Source organism: Bufo bufo, chromosome 6, assembly GCF_905171765.1.
Source record: "Bufo bufo chromosome 6, aBufBuf1.1, whole genome shotgun sequence".
In the NCBI taxonomy this organism is placed as follows: domain Eukaryota; kingdom Metazoa; phylum Chordata; class Amphibia; order Anura; family Bufonidae; genus Bufo; species Bufo bufo.
Window position 1 is genome coordinate 116,290,629 of NC_053394.1, and position 27,513 is coordinate 116,318,141.

General features: G+C 45.1%; 1 protein-coding gene across 1 annotated transcript in view; it reads right to left on the reverse strand.

The window, feature by feature from the left end:
* Positions 1-27,513, reverse strand: part of PHACTR3 (phosphatase and actin regulator 3) — a 196,221-nt gene that overhangs the window by 158,708 nt on the left and 10,000 nt on the right. The window contains exons 3-5 of the mRNA XM_040435867.1: positions 26,629-26,634; positions 7,232-7,484; positions 5,549-5,793 (exon numbers count right to left, since the gene is read on the reverse strand). Of these exons, the coding sequence (XP_040291801.1) occupies positions 5,549-5,793; positions 7,232-7,484; positions 26,629-26,634 (504 nt within the window). The remainder of the gene's footprint in view (positions 1-5,548; positions 5,794-7,231; positions 7,485-26,628; positions 26,635-27,513) is intronic.

Below are 27,513 nucleotides of genomic sequence, written 5' to 3' on the forward strand. Positions count from 1 at the left end.
GCATTACAGTGAGGGCAGTACTTACCTGCACGTTTATTGGCTGCTTAGCAGCCACAAAACGTGCGGGGAGGAAACTCGAGCATTGCGTTCAAGCACATGCGGTACTCGGCCGAGTAACGTCATGTGCCGAGCATAGCGATTCTCGAGCCGAACTGGTATTCGGCCGAGCATGCTCGCTGAACAGTACATGCTGCTTGTGGTCACATCATTGCTGAAGCCAGTTATTGGCTGATGGGATGCAAGTGGTCATGCCCACGCACCACCACATGGAGGCAGCGCGGAGGACCAGAGCAGAGTGGAGCAGGTTAGTGTAAATCTTCTAAAGAAAATTATTTGAAAATAATGGATAGTAGACACGCAGTAAATCAATTTCGAGTAAGTAGAAAATGACGTGCTTATTAAAACAATACCTTCATTAATATGAGGGGGTAACAGAGCAAATCATTGCTCAAGTGATATCCTAAATTAAGAGAAAGATACTCTTTAACCACCTCCGGACCGCCTAACGCAGGATCGCGTTCCGGAGGTGGCAGCCCTGCGCAGAGTCACGCATATATGCGTCATCTCGCGATGGCCGAGATTTCCTGTGAACGCGCGCACACAGGCGCGCGCGCTCACAGGAACGGAAGGTAAGAGAGTTGATCTCCAGCCTGCCAGCGGCGATCGTTCGCTGGCAGGCTGGAGATGTGTTTTTTTTAACCCCTAACAGGTATATTAGACGCTGTTTTGATAACAGCGTCTAATATACCTGCTACCTGGTCCTCTGGTGGTCCCCTTTGTTTGGATCGACCACCAGAGGACACAGGTAGCTCAGTAAAGTAGCACCAAGCACCACTACACTACACTACACCCCGCCCCGTCACTTATTAACCCCTTATTAGCCCCTGATCACCCCTGATCACCCCATATAGACTCCCTGATCACCCCCCTGTCATTGATTACCCCCCTGTCATTGATTACCCCCCTGTAAAGCTCCATTCAGATGTCCGCATGATTTTTACGGATCCACTGATAGATGGATCGGATCCGCAAAACGCATCCGGACGTCTGAATGAAGCCTTACAGGGGCATGATCAATGACTGTGGTGATCACCCCATATAGACTCCCTGATCACCCCCCTGTCATTGATTACCCCCCCTGTCATTGATTACCCCCCTGTAAAGCTCCATTCAGACGTCCGCATGATTTTTATGGATCCACTGATAGATGGATCGGATCCGCAAAACGCATCCGGACGTCTGAATGAAGCCTTACAGGGGCATGATCAATGACTGTGGTGATCACCCCATATAGACTCCCTGATCACCCCCTGTAAAGCTCCATTCAGATGTCCGCATGATTTTTACGGATGCACTGATAGATGGATCGGATCCGCAAAACGCATCCGGACGTCTGAATGAAGCCTTACAGGGGCATGATCAATGACTGTGGTGATCACCCCATATAGACTCCCTGATCACCCCCCTGTAAAGCTCCATTCAGATGTCCGCATGATTTTTACGGATCCCCTGATAGATGGATCGGATCCGCAAAACGCATCCGGACGTCTGAATGAAGCCTTACAGGGGCATGATCAATGACTGTGGTTATCACCCCATATAGACTCCCTGATCACCCCCCTGTCATTGATTACACCCCTGTCATTGATCAACCCCCTGTAAAGCTCCATTCAGACGTCCGAATGATTTTTACGGATGCACTGATAGATGGATCGGATCCGCAAAACGCATCCGGACGTCTGAATGAAGCCTTACAGGGGCATGATCAATGACTGTGGTGATCACCCCATATAGACTCCCTGATCACCCCCTGTAAAGCTCCATTCAGATGTCCGCATGATTTTTACGGATGCACTGATAGATGGATCGGATCCGCAAAACGCATCCGGACGTCTGAATGAAGCCTTACAGGGGCGTGATCAATGACTGTGGTGATCACCCCATATAGACTCCCTGATCACCCCCCTGTAAAGCTCCATTCAGATGTCCGCATGATTTTTACGGATCCACTGATAGATGGATCGGATCCGCAAAACGCATCCGGACGTCTGAATGAAGCCTTACAGGGGCATGATCAATGACTGTGGTTATCACCCCATATAGACTCCCTGATCACCCCCCTGTCATTGATTACACCCCTGTCATTGATCAACCCCCTGTAAAGCTCCATTCAGACGTCCGCATGATTTTTACGGATGGACTGATAGATGGATCGGATCCGCATCAGATACCAGATGTGTGACACTTTTTTGCAGCCTAGGTGGGCAAAGGGGCCCATATTCCAAAGAGCACCTTTCGGATTTCACAGGTCATTTTTTACAGAATTTGATTTCAAACTCCTTACCACACATTTGGGCCCCTAGAATGCCAGGGCAGTATAACTACCCCACAAGTGACCTCATTTTGGAAAGAAGAGACCCCAAGGTATTTCGTGATGGGCATAGTGAGTTCATGGAAGTTTTTATTTTTTGTCACAAGTTAGTGGAATATGAGACTTTGTAAGAAAAGAAAAAAAAAAAAAAAATCATCATTTTCCGCTAACTTGTGACAAAAAATAAAAAGTTCTATGAACTCACTATGCCCATCAGCGAATACCTTAGGGTGTCTACTTTCCGAAATGGGGTCATTTGTGGGGTGTTTGTACTGTCTGGCCATTGTAGAACCTCAGGAAACATGACAGGTGCTCAGAAAGTCAGAGCTGCTTCAAAAAGCGGAAATTCACATTTTTGTACCATAGATTGTAAACGCTATAACTTTTACCCAAACCATTTTTTTTTTACTCAAACATTTTTTTTTTATCAAAGACATGTAGAACTATAAATTTAGAGCAAAATTTCTATATGGATCTCGTTTTTTTTGCAAAATTTTACAACTGAAAGTGAAAAATGTCATTTTTTTTGCAAAAAAATCGTTAAATTTCGATTAATAACAAAAAAAGTAAAAATGTCAGCAGCAATGAAATACCACCAAATGAAAGCTCTATTAGTGAGAAGAAAAGGAGGTAAAATTCATTTGGGTGGTAAGTTGCATGACCGAGCAATAAACGGTGAAAGTAGTGTAGGTCAGAAGTGTCAAAAGTGGCCTGGTCTTTCAGGGTGTTTAAGCACTGGGGGCTGAGGTGGTTAAGGAAACTCCTTTTATGAATAGGATAATAGATTTTAGGAAGAGATAGAAAGTCACATAATGTGAAAAAAATGTGGAGGCAGGGGGGGAATTATGATATTATAGGAAAATGGGTATCTTTCCCTAGATATCCCTAGAGATCTAAAACCTGTGCCCAGGGATACCCCCTAATGGTGGAAGTACCCTGTCCCCGTACCTATATCTATCTAGACCCTAGTAAAACCCTACTTGAATAGTGGATACAAGATAAATGCATTAATCCAAGAAAAAAACACCATGATATCAATATATTGGTACTAAAACTCCAACGCGTTTCACCTGCGCCTGGCAGTTCATCCCCAGATGCCTGCACTTGTGGTGCAATGGGCTCCTCTGATAAGTTAACTATCCATTGACAAAGTCTTTTCATCATTTGCATATCCAACAGGCCATTTATGGGAGCTAAGTATTATCTTCATTTACTTATTGCTTTATCGGTATTCCCTACGAATATTTACTATATATCACCCCCTGATGAACTGCCAGGCGCAGGTGAAACGCGTTGGAGTTTTAGTACCAATATATTGATATCATGGTGTTTTTTTCTTGGATTAATGGATTTATCTTGTATCCACTATTCAAGTAGGGTTTTACTAGGGTCTAGATAGATATAGGTACGGGGACAGGGTACTTCCACCATTAGGCACAGGTTTTAGATCTCTAGGGATATCTAGAGAAAGATACCTACTTTCCTATAATATCATAATTCCCCCCTGTCTCCGCATATTTTTCACATTATGTGACTTTCTATCTCTTCCTGAAATCTATTATCCTATTCATAGTAGGAGTTTTCCTAAAAAGTATCTTTCTCTTAATTTAGGATATCACTTGAGCAATTATTTGCTCTGTTACCCCCTCATATTAATAAAGGTATTTTTTTAACAAGCACGATATTTTCTACTTACCCTAAGTATAAATCTTCTGTTTCAGGGGGCAGGCTATGGGCACTTGATTGAAAATCTTAATTACTGTTAATCTGCCTTCAGAATAAAGGTACCTTTACATGAGCCAGTTATTGTGTAAATTATCGTTAAATCGAGTGAAACTGCATGATTATTGAGCAGTGTAAAAGCAACGAACGATAGAGCGACAACCTACAATCGGTAGATATCTTGTGGGTTCGATCGCTTGTGTGGGTGCAAAAATCATCGGTGGACGTTAACGATTTCATACTGCACGCATGATTACAGGCGATCAATTTGTCCACAACACCATGCAACACTCTGCTTTACAAATAATGGAATATGCGATTGAAATTACGATTTCGCGAACGATAATTGGCACGTCTAAGGGTAAATGCACACGTTCGGGATTTATGTGCGGACAATCCGCACTGAAATCCGCAGGTGTTTGCAGGGAAATCAGTGTGGTCAATCCGCATCAATTGGTGCGGATTTACATGCGGATTTGCATGCAGATTTGCTGCAGATTATCCGCATGTGGATTTTACTCTCCCCATTGAAGTGAATGGAGAAAATCCGGTCAGGAAAAATAAAATAAATTGACATACCGCAGATTTTAAAATCCGAATGGAAAAAAATCTGCATCGTGTGCATGAGAATTTCAAATTCTCATAGAATACAATGTACATGACCTACAGTGTGGATTTTTCGCGCAGTCCTGATCATGTGCATTTAGCCTTAAGGGTCATTGTTGAAACGCTCACTACACCAAGAAACGATTCGTTTGTCACTCAATCGTACCGATCATCGCCTTGTGTAAAGGTACCTTAAGGCCATCAATATCAGATAGGTGGGGGTTCAACTCTTGGCACCTCCGTTGAACATTTGCTTGAAGGGGCTTATCAAGTGCTGTAATTACCCTGCACCACTGCTACGCTGCAGTTAGGTACTGAAGAGCTCACATAAGAATCCTAGAGCTCTTTTATTTAGTTGATCAGAAGGGGTGTCACGGGACCGATCTGATAACGATGGCCTATTCTGAGGATAGGTCATAAATATTCTGAAGCTGGAGTACCCCCTTAAAAGGTATTTTCCAGTTTTATTAAATAATGCTCAAAGGGGAAGTCCCATTTACCCTCTTTGGGTAAAGTTGGTGCAGGCGTGGCATCTTTGTATGACTGCAATGGTCGGTGTGTTTGGGAGGCTCATTAGCACAGGTGGTCTGACAGACCTTCTTTTTATCTCACGTGTATGGCCAGCAGATGAGGCTGAAGTGAAGTACATGGCGTGGAATAAACACTACATCTACCACAATGCACCATAGCAGGGCATGCTCCGGGCAGACACTAACTCATGGGGGGCTACAAGATGTGAATTCATACAGCTTAAGAGCTAACTGGAGTTCATCAACGTTTTGGATGCAGCTTTGAATGTGAGTGGAGTATAAAACATGAGAGGTACAGGGGGCTATTGGGAGGTCTCACCAGATATAACTGAGTTGTTGAGTTCGTCCTCATCTTCATATAACAGCATGTCGTCTTTATGGCTGGAATCCCTGATCAAGTTTTCTTTGTTTTCCTCGGCTTCCTTCACAGAGCCACATTTATTCACAAAGTCGCCGCCATTAAAATTAGAGACCCCTTCTCTGCCCTTATCTAGACTAGAGGGCCGTGATGTTCGGAAATCAATCCTCTTCTTCGGAGAAGATTTTACTTCTCGACTATGAAAGCTGAAAATAAGAAAATCTCAGCTATTTTATATTATAATCTGTTTTATATTCTAATAAAGGTACATGATATAAACTGTAGTGAAGGTACTGTTCTTACCAGTGACTGTTTTTGTGAGTTATAACCTCCCTTCTGATTCTCAGCTGTGTCATGTGACCAACTCTCTGACTTCCCAAATAACACAGCATCTTATGTGTGGACAGAAAGGCAGTTCCTCTATGCATTCCTATGGGAGCCTCACTCTCAGTCTCATAGGAATGAATAGAGAAGTAACTGACTTCCTGTCCTGTGTAAGTTGGAGATCAGAGTGTTGGTCACATGACACAGCTGAGGATCAGAAGGGAGGTGATAACTCACAAATACAATCACTGGTAAGAAGATTACCTTCACTGCAGTTTACCTCATGTACCTAACAGGTCAGAGCATAAAAAAAACTGTGGGAGTTCTTCTTTAAAGAAACTCTCCAGGAGCATAACAAATGATTTCTATCAGGTTCCACCTATGATCAGTCACTACAGCTTAAATGCATTGACTAATGGGACCCTGAGGTAGTCTAAAATCCACCTCTTTCCTCATCAATGCTTTAGGCTGCTGATCTGCCATTCCTCCATGCTTTACACTGTAGCTCTGATTGTTGGAAGTAATTGCATAATAACTGATTTCCATTACAGAAAATATAAAATACTTGAAGCATGTATGTCAGGCAAATTACCATGGGGATCTGATTTTGTTGGACTGTCCATTAATGGCTCATCCACATGACCGTGCTCGGTCCAGGAAACATGGCCTGTGTGTCAGCTGCACATCCCGGACAAACCACAGCTCCTCTAATCAAAACTCACTGTATCACAGTGATTTCTGATTAAGTCAGTTCCTATCTGATTGCAGGTCTGTAGTACTGTACTCACATTATCATTTGAATACAGTACATGGGCCGCGTTTCCTGGGCTGAGCACGGCTGTGTGCATGAGCCCTAGGACAATATCCTACTAGGAGGGGTAGAAATATGGAACACGCCTTTTAAGTTAGGACACCCACTAAGTAATTTGTAGTAACATTGGAGTGATAAAATGATTAACAGTAAAGCATGGGGGTAAAAACTGTGGACAACCCCTTTAAGAGAAAGCTTTTTACAGTTTCAGGAGAAAACCAGAAGATACAGGGGATCCTTCTGCAATAAAAAAGTAACCATTACTTACCTGGCAGATCCCGTCCAGGATATGTTCACCCTGTGATGTCATGTCAACAACATATGACCATTGTAGCCAATCCCTGGTCTCAGTGGTGCATGGAACAGGCTAGTGATTGGTTGCAGCAGTCACAAGTTGTCGGTGCGGGATCTGCTAGGTAAGTAATGATCACTTCTTTACTGCAGGTTCTCTCTGCTTTCCTCCTGAAAACAGACAACCACTTTAACCTTGCTTCCTTGGCTGCACCCACCTGTCTTGCCGATGTTTTGTAGCGAGGGCCCGGTGGAGCTCCTCAATGACTCGGCTGGGGGGTAAAGGCATATGCATGGCAGGCAGATGAGGAGATCCAGTTGGGGTGGAATGCTTCACAACTTGACTGCTACTTTCTGGGGGTTTCTGGCTGGATGTCTGGAAGAGATTGCTGTGTCCTGAGATATGGGAGCAGCCGACAGGAGTGGAGTTCTTCATGATCCTGGAGGGAGGGGAGGTGATGTCTTCCAATTCTATAGAAAAGGAATTGAGAATATTGGGGGGGCAGTTTGGTTATTGATCCTTCCCGCAACTTAAAATGTCATGCTGCAGAAATCTAAGGAGTCCAAGAAAATTGTAGCTGTTTGTAAGAGTCCTCACACTGTAGAACTGCTTCACCGTTGTCACTAGTGTTGAGCACGAAAATTCGAATAGCAAATTTTTATCCTGAATATTTCGAATATAGTGCTATATATTCGTTATATCGAATATTCAGCATTTTTATTCCATCTAAACACATGATTCCTCTCTGCTTCTTGCTTGTGGGCCAATAAGAAAGGAAGCAATGTCAAGTTCACAATAATACTTAGTGCACCAATCAGTAATCTGTAGTCAGACCTGCTAAAATGTGAAGTATTGTAATCACTGGCGAGTAGCGCAATCGCGAATATTTCGGAGCACTTGACTCTATCTGCATATAAAGCTATTGTAATGTTCTGTCGTGCCAACCATTTTCTCCAGTCTCAGGAGAAACTCATGAAACTTCTAGCAGCTTGAAAAATGTAGCCAAAGTGACCCATGCCTGTATTTCGCGTTCCGAATTCGCATTACACGATTTTTACATTGCCGATTTTTCGCATTCAATAAAATCTCGAATTTGCGAAATTTGCGAATATATGACGAATATTCTACAAAATATTCGTGAAATATCGTGAATTCGAATATAGGCCCTGCCGCTCATCACTAGTCACATGGACCCCACCATAAAGCTCCCTATACAGTCAGGTCCATAAATATTGGGACATCGACACAATTCTAACATTTCTGGCTCTATACACGACCACAATGGATTTGAAATGAAACAAACAAGATGTGCTTTAACTGCAGACTGTCATCTTTAATTTGAGGGTATTTACATCCAAATCAGGTGAACGGTGTAGGAATTACAACAGTTTGCATATGTGCCTCCCACTTGTTAAGGAACCAGAAGTAATGGGACAGAATAATAATCATAAATCAAACTTTCACTTTTTAATACTTGGTATTTCATGAAGTCTGGAACGCATAGACATCACCAGACACTGGGTTTCATCCCTGGTGATGCTCTGCCAGGCCTCTACTGCAACTGTCTTCAGTTCCTGCTTGTTCTTGGGGCATTTTCCCTTCAGTTTTGTCTTCAGCAAGTGAAATACATGCTCAATCGGATTCAGGTCAGGTGATTGACTCGGCCATTGCATAACATTCCACTTCTTTCCCTTAAAAAACTCTTTGGTTGCTTTTGCAGTATGCTTTGGGTCATTGTCCATCTGCACTGTGAAGCGCCGTCCAATGAGTTCTGAAGCATTTGGCTGAATATGAGCAGTTAATATTGCCCGAAACACTGATTTTGTCAGCAGTCACATCATCAATAAATACAAGAGAACCAGTTCCATTGGCAGCCATACATGCCGACGCCATGACACTACCACCACCATGCTTCACTGATGAAGTACGTGAAAGATAAAATAAAAAATTGGAGTGGATGTGTGGAAAGGGGGAATGGGACAGGGAAAGGAGAAGAAGGAGGGGTGAACCGCCAGAGGAGAACTTGAAACTGGCGTCAAACTACCAGCTCGTAATTGACTGGGTACAGTGCGAGGCAGCTGAAACAAAGCACAGGAACACTAACAGTGTGCCATACGCACTGTTATGTGTTTTACTGATGAAGTGGTATGCTTAGGATCATGAGCAGTTCCTTTCCTTCTCCATACTTTTCTCTTCCCATCACTCTGGTACAAGTTGATCTTGGTCTCATCTGGTCATAGGATGTTGTTCCAGAACTGTGAAGGCTTTTTTAGATGTTGTTTGGCAAACTCTAATCTGGCCTTCCTGTTTTTGAGGCTCACCAATGGTTTACATCCTGTGGTGAACCCTCTATATTCACTCTGGTGAAGTCTTCTCTTGATTGTTGACTTTGACACACATACACCTACCTCCTGGAGAGTGTTCTTGATCTGGCCAACTGTTGTGAAGGGTGTTTTCTTCACCAGGGAAAGAATTCTTTGGTCATCCACCACAGTTGTTTTCTGTGGTCTTCCGGGTCTTTTGGTGTTGCTGAGCTCACCGGTGCGTTCCTTCTTGTTAAGAATGTTCCAAACAGTTGTTTTGGCCATGCCTAATGTTTTTGCTATCTCTCTGATGGGTTTGTTGTGTTTTTTCAGCCTAATGATGGCTTGCTTTACTGATAGTGACAGCTCTTTGGATCTCATCTTGAGAGTTGACAGCAACAGATTCCAAATGCAAATAGCACACTTGAAATGAACTCTGGACTTTTTATCTGCTCGTTATAATTGGGATAATGAGGAAATAACACACATCTGGCCATGGAACAGCTGAGAAGCCAAGTGGGAGGCACATATGCAAACTGTTGTAATTCCTACACCGTTCACCTGATTTGGATGTAAATACCCTCAAATTAAAGCTGACAGTCTGCAGTTAAAGCACATCTTGTTCGTTTCATTTCAAATCCATTGTGGTGGTGTATAGAGCCAAAAATGTTAGAATTGTGTTGATGTCCCAATGTTTATGGACCTGACTGTACATGGATGTACTAACTGACGCTCAAAGTCCTTGAGTCTTCTTCTGTCAAGTTCTATTTCTCAGTGTATCTGTTCCTGGGAAAGCTGGGTGGCCTATATGGTGGCCATGACAGCACTGGCAGAGCTTATGACCTAGTTTTTCCCAGAATTGCAAACATGTCTGGTAATGTAGTGTTACATCCACAGCTCTATTATGACTGCATAGGGTAATTTCACACTAGCGTTTTTCTTTTCCGGCACGGAGTTCCGTCATAGGGGCTCAATACCGGAAAAGAACTGATCAGTTTTATCCCCATGCATTCTGAATGGAGAGAAATCCGTTCAGGATGCATCAGGATGTCTTTAGTTCAGTCACTGAACAGCGTTTTGGACGGAGGGAATACCGCAGCATGGTGCGGTATCATCTCCGTCCAAAATTCCGGATTAGTTGCCGGAATGGTGGATCTGGCATTAATTTACATTGAAATGTATTAGTGCCGGATCCGGCATTAAAAATACTGCAATGCCAGATCCGTCCTTCCGCATGCGCAGACCGGTAAAAATGTGAAAAAAATATATAACGGATCAGTTTCTCCGGATGACACCCGGAGAGATGGATCCGTTCTTGCAATGCATTTGTAAGACGGATCCGCATCCGGATCCGTCTACAAATGCTGTCCGTTTGCACACAGATTGCCGGATCCAGCAGGCAGTTCTGTCGCCGGAACTGCTTGCCAGATCACTGCTTACCAGCTTGCCGCAAGTGTGAAAGTAGCCATAGTCTTGACATGTTCGAATCTAATAAAGTTGGGTCCCAGCTCCTGTAATAGGGCTTATGTTAGCTGTCACCCAGCTTTAACACAAACAAATGTAGTGTTTCGCAGTTATCCTGCTTGTCATTGGAAACAGTCAACAGGCCTGTGAACAGTGTATTGGCATGTCTGCGCACCAACCTCCAGCAAGATAAACCACAACACCGTCACACACCATAGCATCTTGCCCAGGGCCGGTACAAGGCAGGGGCCGAAGGAGCGGGTGCCCTGGGCGCTACAAGGAGGGGGGCGCAGCAGGGCCGGACTGGCCTGCCGGGATACCGGGAAATTTCCCGGTGGGCCGGCAAGCCTGAGTGCCGCAAGGCCGCGGCCCTGGTGACAAGTGGGGGCGGCCGCGGCCGGCGGCAGGGCAGAGCAGGAGATGAGCGCTTCCATTGCGGAAGCGCTCATCTCCATAGTCATCTGTATTGCCGTCCTCAGGACGGCAATACAGATGCCTGCGCTGCGGCAGAGGAGGGAGAGGTGTGTCCCCTCCTGTTCCTCTGATAGGCTGCCGGCCTAGTGCTGGCAGCCTATCAGAGGCCGGTGCAGGCGGCGCGATGACGTCATCGCGTCGCCTGACTGCCGTATAGCGAGGGACACAGACGGAAGAGGCGGCCTGCATCGCATCACATTGCTGGAGGTAAGTATAAGTTTTTTTTATTATTTTTTTTATTTATATAGGTACAATACTGGGCTGGGCTGGCACATAAGGGGGGACTACTGGGCTGGCACATGATAAGGGGGGACTACTGGGCTGGGCTGGCACATGATAAGGGGGGCTACTGGGCTGGCACATGATAAGGGGGGACTACTGGGCTGGGCTGGCACATAAGGGGGGCTACTGGGCTGGCACATGATAAGGGGGGACTACTGGGCTGGCACATGATAAGGGGGGCTACTGGCACATGATAAGGGGGGCTACTGGCACATGATAAGGGGGGCTACTGGCACATGATAAGGGGGGCTACTGGCACATGATAAGGGGGGCTACTGGCCCATAAGGGGGCTACTGGCACATAAGGGGGGCTATTGGCACATAAGGGGGGCTACTGGCCCATAAGGGGGCTATTGGCAATAAGGGGGGCTACTGGCACATGATATGGGGGGCTACTGGCACATGATATGGGGGCACTCTGGCTACTGGCACATGATATGGGGGCACTCTGGCTACTGGCACATGATATGGGGGGGGGGCTCTGGCTACTGGCACATGATATGGGGGCACTCTGGCTACTGGCACATGATATGGGGGCACTCTGGCTACTGGCACATGATATGGGGGGGGCTCTGGCTACTGGCACATGATATGGGGGCATCTATGGGGGCACATCTTACTGCAGATTATTTAGGGGCATCTACTGAGGCTAAAAAGAAGATATTTTATATGGGGGGCTCTGTATAGGGGCATTTTATACTGGGACACATTATGGTGGGTACTATGGGGAAGGGGGGAGCACTATGGGGGTCATCTACGGGGGCACTGAGAAGGGGTATTTTATGTTGGCACATTATGGGAACATTAGCTCAACTGGGGGCATTACAAAGGGGTATGTTTTGCATATTATAAGGAGAATTATTACTACTGGGGGGGGCATTATGGTGGGCTTTATTACTCCCCCATGGTATGACCCCCTAGTAGCAGCACCAGCCTCTCCCTGCTCTGCTATTCCTCTGCCCCTTCTCCAAATCCTTATTATGAAATCTTTCTCATTAGGATAAAGCACAACATCAGCTCCGCCGAGCCCCCGGCCAAGTGTTGAAGTGGCGTCCGAGATCCCCAAGGGCCAAGTCAAGTAACTGTAAGTTTTTATGGGGGTTCTACAAAAGAGCTATCGTGGGGCAAAGTTCATATTCGTGTTTACACACGTGTTTTAAAATGAATACTTTCAAAGTCCCACAGTCCTTTGTTCTATTGCTTTAAGTATATTCTTGTTTTGAAACAACATTGATTCTTTCTTAAAAACGGGGGGGGGGGGGGGGGGGGGGGGGCGCAGTTTGCCATCTTCGCCCTGGGCACCAAATGGCCTTGTCCCAGCCCTGATCTTGCCTACTGGGGATCCATGGATTCTAATGGGGCATAGTAACTGTGAGAAACCCTGTGTGACACAGCAGCGCTGCACATCTACAGTACATATCACTTACTGTCATTAGTCTTAGGTATCTCAACTAATAGCAGTTTAGGAAAGTCCGGACAGTATCACTTACGTAATACTTAATATGGGCACTGCAGAGCTGCCTTGTGTGGATTTCACCCTTATATTGGGGCAAAACCGCTCCAAAATCCGCACAAAAAACAAAACAAGTAACACATCCGTATTTTGATACACAGAGAAATCCACACAAAAATCTGCACAGAATTTCTGTTTTGAAACTCTCACCTGTGTGCGTTTTTTTGGAGCAGATTTTCATGCAGAAAAACCACAGTGTAAGGCCTCATGCACACGACCGTTGTGTGCATCCATGGCCTTTGTTCCGTTTTCCGTGATTTTCTGCGGACCCATTGACTTTCAATAGGTCCGTTGAAAACTCGGAAAATGCACCGTTGTTCATCCGCGGCCGTGATCCGTGTTTCCTGTCCGTCAAAAAAATATGACCTGTCCTATTTTTTTGACGGACAACGGTTCACGGACCCATTCAAGTCAATGGGTCCGTGAAAAAACACGGATGCACACAAGATTGGCATCCGCGTCCGTGATCCATGGCCGTAGGCTACTTTCACACCCTCCCTCCCCTGTATTACTGTACATTCATTGGTGGCCAGTGGGCCCCCCTCCCTCCCCCTCCTAATTAAAATCCCCCCCCTATCATTGGTGGCAGCGGAGAGTTCCGATCGGAGTCCCAGTTTAATCGCTGGGGCTCCGATCGGTAACCATGGCAACCAGGACGCTACTGCAGTCCTGGTTGCCATGGTTACTTAGCAATTTTTAGAAGAATTATACTTACCTGCGATGTCTGTGACCGGCCGGGCGCTCCTCCTACTGGTAAGTGACAGGTCTGTCCTATGAGCAATGCGCCGCACAGACCTTTCACTTACCAGTAGGAGGAGCGCCCGGCCGGTCACAGACAGCGAAGGTAAGTATAATGCTTCTAAAATTGCTAACTAACCATGGCAACCAGGACTGCAGTAGCGTCCTGGTTGCCATGGTTACCGATCGGAGTCCCAGCGATTAAACTGGGACTCCGATCGGAACTCTCCGCTGCCACCAATGATGGGGGGGGATTTTAATTAGGAGGGGGAGGGAGGGGGGGCCCACTGGCCACCAATGAATGTACAGTAATACAGGGGAGGGAGGGGGGGGCACTGGCCACCAATGAATTTAAAACTGGGGAGGGAGGGGGGTGTGCCCCCTCCTGCCTGGCAGCACCTGATCTCTTACAGGGGGCTATGATACGCACAATTAACCCCTCAGGTACGGCACCTGAGGAGTTAATTGTGCGGATCACAGCCCCCTGTAAGAGATCGGGTGCTGTCAGGCAGCAGGGGGCAGTCATGTACACAGTTCGTAGTATATTCTAACTTGAAGCGTCCCCATCACTATGGGAATGCCTCTGTGTTAGAATATACTGTCGGATATGAGTTTTCACGATCCAACTCAAATCCGATGGTATATTCTAACATAGAGGCGTTCCCATGGTGATGGGGACGCTTTAAGTTAAAATATACCATCGGATTGGAGAAAACTCTGATCCGATTGTATAATAGGGACTCCTGACTTTACATTGAAAGTCAATGGGGACGGATCTGTTTGCAATTGCACCATATTGTGTCAACGTGAAACGGATCCGTCCCCATTGACTTGCATTGTAAGTCAGGACGGATCCGTTTGGCTCCGCACGGCCAGGCGGACACCAAAACGACTTTTTTTTCATGTCCGTGGATCCTCCAAAAATCAAGGAAGACCCACGGACGAAAAAACGGTCACGGATCACGGAACAACGGAAATCCGTTTTGCGGACCGCAAAAAAACCCGTCCGTGTGCATGAGGCCTAAGACCTCATGCACACGACCGTGCCGTTTTTTTGCGGTCCGCAAACCGCAGATCCATGTTATAAGGGAAAATAATAAAGATTGGGTCCTCATCCCGATTGTCTCCTAGCAACCATGCGTGAAAATCGCACCACATTCGCACTTGCTTGCGGATGCTTGCGATTTTCACGCAGCCCCATTCACTTCTATGGGGCCTGCGTTGTGTAAAAAACACACAATATAGAGCTTGCTGCGATTTTCACGCAACGCACATGCGTGAAAATCACCACTCATGTACACAGCCCCATTGAAGTGAATGGGTCTGGATTCAGTGCGGGTGCAAGGCGTTCACCTCACGCATTGCACCTGCACAGAATTCTTGCCATGTGAAAGGGGCCTTAGCATTTAAATCCACACCATAAAACACATAAAAAACACAATAAATAGTGTGGATTTATGTGCATTTTTTATTTTGTTTTTTTTTATGCATATTTTCTGCATACAAATCCACAATGCGTATAGGTAGCTTAAAGGTCCTTTTACACAAGATGATCATTGAGTATGTAACCCCTGCAGAGAAAGCAGTGGGTCTAGTCTGTGGATGGTGCTGCTGCCAGTTACAATCAGGGACTCACAACAGAAGGCATTAGTGCTGATTCTTCTGAGGTGAGATGAACTACAAATCCCATGAGCACTTGCTCCTCCATGCAGCCAATAGTGTAACATGGAGAAACAGTCCCCACTGTTTAAAATACTGTTGATGTGAAAATGGACTTATTAGGCTGTCATTGTGCTCTTTGACCACTAGAGGCTGCTGTTTCCCCACGCAGCTAAGCTAAAGCTGGAATTTTGAATATGCTGAAGAAGGAGCAGGCATCTTCTCAGGGACACAGGAGCTGGAAGACAGAATCCAGTGGCATCCAGGCGTCAGTGTGAGCTGGAGTGGCCGGAATCACTGTTGAAAGTGACGGATTTCTGTTGGTTATCCAGATATCGTCCAGAAAAAAGAAGATTGGTTCCTGGAAAGCTTGAAGAGCTGTGGAACGGAGCTACACACCCTGTGTGATGGATACCACCCCTCGTGCCTGCTTGACATCAACTACGTCGAGCTTACGAGCCGCGGTATGGTCACTGGTTACAAAGACATAACATTACGCCCTATTGGAGGAGCGGGTAAGGTCAGTCTTTGTACAGTTTTCACAGATTTCTCCTGTCCACACGGGCACAGAGAGGCAACAAGCTGAGAGAGCCTTTTCCCTTCAGTGAAACAGCGCGTTCTCAGCCTGGGAAATCTGCCACCAGCTTCTGGTTTCATATAAGCCCAGTCCGCTAACAGGATTATATAGGGTGAGAAACCAACACGCGGTAGCGTATTACTAGGCCGAAACACGGACGTGGGGATTCGTGATCAAGATACAAGACAGCACAAGATTAAATTATATATTTAATCGCCTTAAGGGCACACTAGATAACATACTATAAACATGTTATCGGTGGTCTGAGGTTACAAATACAGGTAATATGGTACAAACAGGATTACACAGAGTACAAGTCAGTTACTGGGGTGTTTTAATTCTCTTTTGGGTTATGATTAGTCCTTTGCTGTAGTCACATGGAGGGCAGTGATGTCAGCTGGTTGCAGGTGCCTCTAAACACATGGCACGATGTGACCCTCCTTCAGAGAAAGACACCGCCCGCTGGCTTGCATGGGCTTTTGACCTGTAGCCAGCCGCCCCCCTCCCCGCCTCTGGGAAGTGTCCCCTCCTCCTCTTCTGGGCTGGCAGCCAAGGACCCACAAAACCCATTAGGGCCCATAGCTCCAGACCAGATGGTCACAGAGAGATGGTTCTGGGACCAACAGACCCACCTGGGTTCCGGCTACAAGTAGAGTCCAAGCATGATACGTTATTTGGTTTCTGTGGGGAAATATGTATATCTCCTCTCCCTGGCCTCCCACCACCACACTAAGACAACGGGCCTGTTCATCGTGGCCACAGGGACACAAATACAGTTGCAAGAAAAAGTATGTGAACCCTTTGGAATGATATGGATTTCTGCACAAATTGGTCATAAAATGTGATCTGATCTTCATCTAAGTCAAAAACAATAGACAATCACAGTCTGCTTAAACTAATAACTCCACACACCAGTTCTGGGTTTGCTTTTCACAAGAAGCATTGCCTGATGTGAATGATGCCTCGCATAAAAGAGCTCTCTGAAGACCTAGGATTACGAATTGTTGACTTGCATAAAGCTACTGGCAAAATATTCCGTGGACAGATGAAACCAAAGTTGAGTTGTTTGGAAGAAACATACAACACTATTTGTGGAGAAAAAGAGGCACAGCACACCAACATCAAAACCTCATCCCAACTGTGAAGTATGGTGGTGGGGGCATCATGGTTTGGGGCTGTTTTGCTGCATCAGGGCCTGGACGGATTGCTATCATCGAAGGAAAAATTAATTCCGAAGTTTATCAAGACATTTTGCAGGAGAACTTAAGGCCATCTGTCCACCAGCTGAAGCTCAACAGAAGATGGGTGTTGCAACAGGATAACGACCCAAAGCATAGAAGTAAATGAACAACAGAATGGCTTAAACAGAAGAAAATACGCCTTCTGGAGTGGCCCAGTCAGAGTCCTGACCTCAACCCGATTGAGATGCTGTGGCATGACCTCAAGAAAGCGATGTCTGTCACACCAGACATCCCAAGAATATTGCTGAACTGAAATAGTTCTGTAAAGAGGAATGGTCAAGAATTACTCCTGACCGTTGTGCACGTCTGATCTGCAACTACAGGAAACGTTTGGTTGAAGTTATTGCTGCCAAAGGAGGTTCAACCAGTTATTAAATCCAAGAGTTTACATACTTTTTCCACCTGCACTGTGAATGTTTACATGGTGTGTTCAATAAAAACATGGTAACATTTAATTCTTTGTGTGTTATTAGTTTAAGCAGACTGTGATTGTCTATTGTTGTGACTTAGATGAAGATCAGATCACATTTTATGACCAATTTGTGCAGAAATCCATATCATTCCAAAGGGTTCACATACTTTTTCTTGCAACTGTATGTATCCGGTTTGTGCCTGTGATGGCCGGGCGATTCATAATTCCTTATAAATCGCCTTATAAATAATGACTGCCATTAAACGATAATCCATATTCTTGACACCCTGCATGGCCTCATGGTTGCTGGAAAGACTTGTCTTAAGTCACCATCGGATGAATAGCAGACGTGGGTCGGTAAGAGTGTGCACGCACCAAGTACAGATTGGCGCCTAAAGATGACAATAAGCCTGTAGTTAGTTAGGGGATCCTGTCTTGCATCAGGCTAAAAGTGTTTGCCACGCTTTTCTGCAAGGAATCTGTTGCCTTAAAGGGAGACTGCGCAACTGAATGCAACAGTATTGATCAAGAAAATTATAGAGCTTTATATCTGTGATAAGGTTGTAAGCTGCTGAGTTACACCACACACGAGATCATATCCTGCATCACACACAATTGTTCCCGTTTCCTAGGTTAATAGGTACACAACGCAGTGTTAGTTCTGCTCGCAGTAGTAAAATTGTCGCAAATGTTTTCCCGGGTAACACTCGAGGGCGCCGTGTGTAACTCAGGGGTCTCAGTCTATGGGCTGAGGGGATGTAACTTTATGCTATGTTCACTGCATTTGGAACTGTATGTGATATCCTGTTTAATACCACTATTCAGTAAAGTTTCTGTTTTTGCACAAGCTCGTGTCGGTGTTGCTTTCCGCGTCCGTGACTTCGCTGTATCCTGGGGAGCCCTCCCCGAATTACAGTCTTACAACAGCCGGGGGACCAGGGGAAAAGGGTAAGCAAGGAAGTGGAGCAGCCGCCATTTTATAGCCAGCAGCATGGCCAGGAGATAGAGAGACTGAGAGATCTCCACAAACAGATGTGAGCATTGCTTCAGGAAAGACAGTACAATCGAGCCCAGATAGCACCTGTGGATCTTGTGTGCAAGGAGAGAGTCCCAACTACTATTACATTCTCATTCCAGCCTAAATTCTGTAACACCCCAGAGTGGTGTTACCACTTCTGCACCCTGCTACTATCTTTATTGGTCTAACCTCATGTCATCTTGTGTATTTATTCCACCAGCAGGTGGCAGCAAACATGGCAGAGTTGTACTTAGATAGAATGGAACCTTCCATTCCATTCTAACCCCCCTCTGGAGATAAGTGGGTGAGTCCTACTTCCTGCAGGAAGGGTGGGGACCAGTTAGCTTCAGTCTAGCTTACCCCCTGCTAAGGGAAGGGTGTGCAGGGGCACGTCTCTGCTGGACATGCCCATGCCAGCGAGAGCACCCTAAGCTCTGCTGGCCATGGAGGCCAAAGCTTAAAGCCTCAGGAGCCAGGAGGAAAGTTCCCTGGCATAACCTAGAGTCAGACTACAGAGAGAAGTGCAGCATACAGAAGAAGCTGAGTTATACAGCCAGCCTGTCGGTACAGCAGAGTCATAGAGGAACAGATGTAGCAGGTGGAGTTTGCCTGCCATTTGAATGCTAAAGCCTGCTGGAACCAAGACAAAGCCTGAAACTGTTTTGAAGAACGTTTATACAAAGTAAAGCTGCCATTGAACTTCATCTCAAGGTCTGGACTCCAGTTATTCTTTCATCTTTCAATTATTCCCCCTATTTATTGCTTCGAAACCAAAAAGCCTGGGGTCCAGCCGTATCCATGTAGGAGCACCGTGACACACATAAAGAAACATTTAGGCCGCACTATACCACTCGGCATTCCTACACCTGGGTCGCGTTATAGAGGGCCCTAGGGGGAGGCAACTGTTGCAATTCAATCAGAAGAACTGCCCTGCATCCCAGGAGGATTCTGCCACCAACTCCATAGCCATCCAAGCCTCTGAATGCTGCAGCCCCCAGCTGGTTCCCGGAAAGGACAATTGTAAGGGCGCCAACATTAGCACGCCAACATTCGGACTGGCCCCAACATTCGGACTGGGTTAACTGATAGACAGGAGTTAATAGCAAGCTGAGTGCTAGGAGAAGTTAACTAGGAAGTTATACTGTAAAGGAGCGTGCTCACCATCAGTGCTTACTGTTACAGCTAGACCGACCCCTTCACTTAGGGTTTCCCTTAGAGAGAACTGCAATCTGTGTTCTGTTCTTTTTATTACAATATATTTATGTTCTTCGCCATTGTTCACCAAGTGATTGCAGCTCTGGAGTATAATGCAGGCTGTAACTCAGTGGTTGCTTATAGCATTAAAGTGGTATGTACCTGTCAAACACTGATTCACCCATGAAGATGCCTTTGGCTGCGGCATAGGAAGTAGAGGTGGACTACTGATGAGAGTCATACTTCTCTCTGGTGAAGGAAATTCTACAGGTTCGGTGAGCAATAAGGCTTGTAAAGTTTTCTCCACTGAGTCTTTCAGATCTTCCTCCAAGGCCAACTGAGCTTTACCTAAGGTCAAAGATAAAAAGACCATGAGAGGGGAATTAGATCATCAACCATGTAACTGCAGCAATGTTCCATAACGTCTGCATATTCTTGATTTACCATCTCCATGTCATTTATGGTAAGTGGTGGAACCAAAAATCAGCTGTTTAGTTTCCCTTTAACAACCCCACAGGACAAGTAAAGCATTACATTGAAATCAATCGACTGTGTATATAATGCATTGACAAACTCCAAATCGAGAGCTCTTTGTAGCCGCTCTGGTGGGTGGAGCAGAAACCCCTTTAAAATAAAATATTGAGCTGTCATTCATACTCTTGTCAAGTTCTCATAGAATTCTTTTCAGCAGTTTTTCTAGGGAATGCTGGGTGACAACCAATATAGCCACCTGAAACAGCTAAATATTAGCAGAAAGGAATGACTGAAGAACTTCTTGTTGGGTTGACATCATGATACCTTCTTGATCTTCCCCTGTGTCTGTCTGCTGGTCCTCGTCCAGAGAGCTGACATTCACTGCAGCTGCTGCAGATGTTTCTGGAAGTGTTTCTTCAGTGGGAGGTGACTGGCTTAGAGGCATTGTTGGGTCTCCAATGGACTCTCTTGTGACATCTTCTACTGGACAGTCCTTAGGGTCAAGGTCTGAAAAATCAATTTGTTTTATTGGTAAATAGGTATAAAAAACTATTAATTGTCCCCAGATAGTAGATGTTGATCTTCAGGGGTCACAAACCTAGCACACTACATACTAGAGATAAGCGAATTGATTCTAGACGAAACACATTTGTTAAGAATGTCACAAAAATTTGCTGGCAAGTTCGAAGCTTATGTGATTCATTATGGACAAATTGTGTAAAAACGGCACCCGGCGTCATTTACTGATGATATTGGCTAGGAAAAACAAGAGGGAGGAAGAAGACTGAGGATCACATGACACTAGGAAGAAGTGGAGGGGACAGCTTGCTCTGATTGGCTCAGAGGCTGAAAGACAGCCTCATCAGCCAATCGGGCTATGCTGACTGAGAAAAGGCACCATAGTGTGTTTAGCTTTTGACCTGGAAGGAGTATGTCTGGAAGTTTCTGACAAAATCATTATAGACAGAAGCCAATAATGTAGTTTCATGGGAACAATATATGGAGAGATATAATTGTGTAGATTTTAGGGAATTTATCAGGGAAAGCTTTGAGGGAGTGAGGGGCTGGTCACACTGTGTAATACAGCTGCTTGATTGCTGCAGCAGCTTGCCTGGCAGTTCTGTTTTCAAAAACACCTGTAAGAAAAAAATCTTTTTTATGTATATGAACAGAGTGACAGCTTTTTTTTCAAAACCTACAGTTTTTACATAGGCTTATTGCCAGCACAGCACCCCAACAGCATTCTGAGCAAACACTGAGCAATTGCACCTTTTTTTTCCAGTGTATTATATCTGTGTTATTAACACATTGCATTATAGTCAGACCACTTTATAGCAAAAACTTCATTTTTATACCTGTGTTATTGAACAAATATTTCAAAAACATTTTACTGCAAACACTGCATTGCTATATCTGTGTTTGCAAATGCATTACTGCATCTGACTGTTTGTTTCAAAGACATTTTTGTACAAAAATTTCATTGTTGAACTATGGATATTAAATGCATAATTCAAAGAAAGGATGAGTGAACAAGTTCAGACTGAACCGAGTTCGGTCCAAACTTTGTTATTTTTTGGATGGCAGATGAACCCAAATCTGTCCAGGTTCATTTTAGACAAATCCACTAAAACGGCACTTAGCACCATTTTAGTGTACATCTTGGTTAGAAAAAAGCACTAGGGATGAAGAAGAAGGGTTCTCACATGACCCTGAGAGGAAGTGTGTGTGGGGGGGGTACTTGCCCTGATTGGCTCCAAAGCTGACAGACAGCCTGGATGAGCCAATCAGTGCTGCAGCAGAGAGGGACAAGCCCTAGCAGAACGCCATTCTGTGCTGTGAGAGGGTGGTTGTGTTTGATGATATCTGCTAGGAAAATTATCTTAGTGAGTCAGGGACAGTGAAGAATCAGTCAGGGACAGTGAAAAATCAATCGGTCAAGCTTATTTCCAAGGACAGTGAAGGGAAAGGCTAGTATTCCAAAGAAGAATTGTGTGTGTGTTGTGTACAATAGAGAGAAGCAGGGCAGCTGACAGACAGGGAAAGAAAAGACAGGACCTGTGGCTGGCTGTGCCTGCTAACAGAAGAGCAGGTGCATCTCAAAAGCAGCTACCTGCATGCAAATACTTTCATTTTGTTTCCACATTTTCACAGAAATCCTTTTTGTTAGGTTTGATATTATTAAGCAGTATATCAGACCTCACAAAAAAGGATCCCTGTGAAAATCAAGAAACAAAAAGAAAAAAAAAAAATGTGTGTGTTAAGTTGAAACTGAGCGTCAGGCCTCAATCATCTATTTATGTATTTTCAGTTTACACACGGTCTCAATTATATATTTTTTTATTGGAGGGTGCTTTCAGTTTACTTACAGTAAGCAGCGTATATACGTGATTACTGCAGCAATAACCACGGTGTGGCAGCAATCTACCTGTGTGTGTTAAGTTGAAATTGAGTGTCACGCCTCAGTAGTCCGAACATATTTTCAGTTTCTACATAGTTGGAATTAAAAAATTTTTGGGGATTGTTAACTGTATTTAAACGAGCATACATTTATATATGTGATTACTACAAGACAGATAAATCTACCTGTGTGAATTAACGAGAAATTAAGCGTCAATCCTCAGTTGTCCGTTTACATATTTTCAGTTTTCACATGGTTGGAATTTAAACATTTTTTGTGATTGTTAAATGTACTGTAATTAAATCAGCATATATATATATATATATATATATATATATATATATATTTACTAAAATACACAAGGTATAGCAGAAATCTGCAGAAAGAGATATTTAGCGTCAAGCCTCAATTGTTCATGTACGGATATTCAGTTTACGTATATACAGGCATTCCTAAAGTGGCAAGAAAACCCCACCACATCCTACAGCAGATAGTCAAGAGAGTCTCCCTGTTAATGGCTTATGTGAGAGCCCTCATAGTTTGGACTGCCATGAGGAGGAGGTTGGGGAGGAGGCTGGTGACCCCATTCATAGCTGTGATGATGGTGGTTGTTATAGTGGCACCTGTAGCCACAGAATTGGTGGTGGGGGCAACAACAGTGTCAGTCAGGGAAAACGCAGAGCAGGGGAAGGGGGCCCAGGAGCCCACCATGATATGTCCCAGTCTTATAAAAGAGGCAGGTAGGGTGAGAACTCCGATGACAATTGTGTGCTGGACAGGACCTGGGAGCTGGATTGTGGTTCAGAAGATGAGGCAACAACTTTGGAGAAGTGCAGTGGCAGTGGCAGACCACGTACCTCCCTGAGCCACATCTGCTTTGGGATCTGGTGATGCCGCTGGGTGGGTTAGGCCCAAAGGGTGTCAGTACTAAGCCCAGTTTGGCTGCCTGTAGCTCTGTGCGAGCAGCTCCCATATAGCACTTTTTCTCCACAAGGCGGGCACACAAAACCACAGCAGTGTGCAAGATCTGCAGGATTAAAATAAGCTGTGGCCTTTCAAACACAATTATAGGAACCAGAACTCTATTGCAGCACATAAGGCGGCATTACTGGATCCTTTGGGAAAATACAACTGGCCAGCATTCCTAATCAGAACAAGTCTGTGATTGACTACAAGGCCCGTCTGGCCAAGTTGCTGGTGGTTCAGTCAGTGTAGTACCAGGTAGTAGAGCCTTGTACTCTCACGTGGCAGAGAATGCTGGCCACTCCTTGCGATTCTCGCTGTGCATCAATCTGCACTCCACGGTGGACACCTGGAGCAGCTGTTACGGGCAGGAATAGTGCATGTCCTTCATGGCCTATTGGGTCAATGTTATTTGGGGCGGTGGAGAGGCAACACCCAAGCAACAAGGCCAGGTCCTTTTGACCATCTCCCACCATATCATGGGGCTGGCTCCCACAGCAGGCACTTATCTGCCTTCTCCACCTCTTCCTTCATGGACATGGTCCTGTCCCCAACATCAGCAGGGCATAGAGTCATTCACACTACCCCTCCTTACTATTACATGTGTCAGCTCAAGCGTTGCCACACCATGTTGGAACTGATCGGCCTGGGAGAGAGCATCCACACCGGCGAGCAGTTGCTCAAGTACATCAAGAAGCAAACGTCCCGTTGGCTATCACACCACCGACTCTAACTGGGCAAGGTGGTCAGTAACAAGGGGTGCAACATCGTGGCCACCCTGAACCTGGGCAAAATAACACATGCTCCCTGCATGGCGCACGTGATCAACCTAGTGGAGCAGCTCTTTCTATATAAGTAAACTGGCTTGTGCATGGTGCTGGCAAAGTCCAGGAGACTGTTCAAGCACTTCAGTTACTCTTACATGGCGTGGAACTCTTTCCTGGACTTGCAGTGACAGAATGGCCTGCTGCTACACCTCTTAATCTGCAATACTTCTACTTGCTGGAATTCAACATTGCACATGCTCGAGCGTCTGTATGAGCAGCGGAAAGCTGTGAACGATTTTGTCATGCACCAGACAGACTCAGCAGCAGGGAGTATGTGTTGCTTTGAGGTCAGGCAGTGGTAGCTCATCTGAGATGCCTGTCGGGTGCTGAAGCCCGTCAAAGAGGTCCAAAAATTGGTCAGCAGGGAAACTGCAGCATAAATGACATCATCCCTCTCATATTTATCTTAGAATACATGCTGACGCTCATGCAGCAGGGAACTATTGCGGAAGAAGAGCAGCTGATGCATCTTGCTGTCCGCCCTATAGCTGTTGGGGACACACAAAGTGAATCTGCAATGGAGGAGGAGATGAGGAAGATGAGGAGCTGCCACTGCCAGAGGAGGAGGAGACAGAGGTGGAGGAGCAAGAGAACGATGATGAGGATAGCACCAGCCAACACACCTAATCGTCTCAGTGGGGGAGCTGGAAAGAAGTGGCTCCTCGGACATGCTGGCCAGAATGGCCACCTGTGTGCTGGCTTGTTTAAGCAGTGACAGGCATATCGATGACATCAAGCAGTCTGATGATTACTGGATTGCCATGCCTTTAGATCCTCGCTACCAAGGCAAAATGGGGGAACAAACTATGTTACTAGGAAACACTGTGTAAGCAGCTTGCCACCGCTTAGGGCGAGCAGATGCCTGCCACCAGTGTGTCTGAAAAGGAGGCCTCCCTCTGCCCCTCGCAGAGTCACCTCACTTGTGCCTCCACGAGCATTAGAAGCCGCAGCAGCCATTTCAGTCTCCTCAACATAATGAAGCAGTTTTTCCATGTGCCGCGTCTGACTGAGGCCAGTTAGCTTGCCAACAGCTCCCACCTCCACGCCCAGGTTCCGGCCTACCTAAACTATGGCCAGTCTGTCGCATATCTAGTTCCCTGACCCTATGGATTTCTGGGCAGTCAGGCTGGAACAGTGGCCAAACTGGCATACTCTCTATCTTCTTTGTTGCCCTGCCTCCAGGGTTTTCAGCACCGCGAGGGGAGGAAGGGGGGGGGGGGGCATGGTGACACCCAAATGGTCCAAGTTGTCCTCCACCAGTGTCCAAAACATCACTTTTGTCAAAATGAACCAAGCCTGGATTCAGGAGGATTTTCACACTCCTCCTGCTGATTCTGATGTATAGACCTTGCCCACCTCACCTTGCTGGTGGTGCCCCATCTTGCCACTGTGCTGTCTGTCTGCCTATTATCGCGTTGTGTACGGCTGCCTGCTGTGGCCTGCATTATGCTACTAATGCCTCTCAATCATCAGTTTATGTCTGTTCAGTTTCCACATGGTTGAAACTTTAAACACAGTCCAAAGTCCAGGCAATGCTGGGGCCTGCATCATGCCACTAATGCCTGAGGGTCAGTTTCCATGTACTCACTTTTTACACGGTTGAAATTAAAACATTTTGGGAGGGGGAATTAAATTTCATTAAGCTGCATACGTACGTGATTATTGCTTCTATACCGACATTTTCAGGGGTAAGAGGGGGGTTAACACGGTTGAAATGATACTTTTATTTTTTTGCGGGGGGGGGGATTAAATTTCATGAGGTGGCATATGTATGTGATTACTGTATTAATACATACATTTTCTCACAGTCCAGGCAGGCTAAATATGATCAATGGACCTCTCCTTGCTGCTGATGGCCCATCTTGCCACTCTTGCTGCCTACCAACATGTTGTGTACAGCAGCTGCATGCTGTGGTCGGCATCATGCGACTAATGCCACTTAACAACCATATCCCATAACACTATGTGTGTTTAAACATCATCTGTCCCTCATAAGGGACAATTTTTCAAAGCTTTGTAATATATGAAAAAGAATGAGATCTTTGCCTGTGCGGTTTCTTTTTACCTGTGTGTTTACCTATATCTATGTATGTCAGTGTCACTCAAACATCATTTACAATTACTGTTATTGCGTTCCAGAGCTTGGGGAGGGGGGGATGTTGGACGGAAAAAATAAATCATAAAAAGTAAACAAAAAGAGATAACAAGTTTTCCTAAAAATTTCTCCTAGGAACTAGTTCAGGGAAGTTGGAGCAATTTCAGTTCGGCCACAACGATTTAGGTCTCAACTGAACTTTTAAAAAAATTTGGCGAATCAGACCAGAAATTAATGTTGACTGATTCGCTCATTTCTAGTTCAAAGACATTTCACAGCAAATACTGCATTGTTATATCTGTTCATGTCCATATCTATGTAACCCGCAGAAAGCAATAAAGCAAGAAGATTTTTTACTGCTGGGTGAGTGCTGTGTTAGGCTTTACTACACATTGGTATATCTGTGTTAGTTGATGCGTTACTGCATCAGAAAGTGTGCTTTAAAAAATTTTGCTACAAAAAATTTATTGTTGAACCAGTGATATTAAATGCACAGTTGAAAGACATTTCACTGCAAACACTGCATTGTTATATTCATGTTAGCAGACACATTACTGTATCAGACTGTCTGTTTCATAGACATTTTAGTACAAAAATGTCATTGTTAAACCAATGATATTAAACGCATAGTTCAAAGACATTTCATTGCAAATATTGCATTATTCCCAAAGTAAATGGTCAATACCTATGTGCAGTGTGCTTGTAGAATTTAATTCCACCTCTGTTTTTAAATTTCAGAAAAGTCACTTGCAATTTTGCTAGTATTATTTAATAATCTGTGTACCAAACCCATCACTTATCACTTATAGGAAATCCATGACTTTTTATTTTTTAAGACTCATAATAACTCTGGAAAATAGAAGAGTG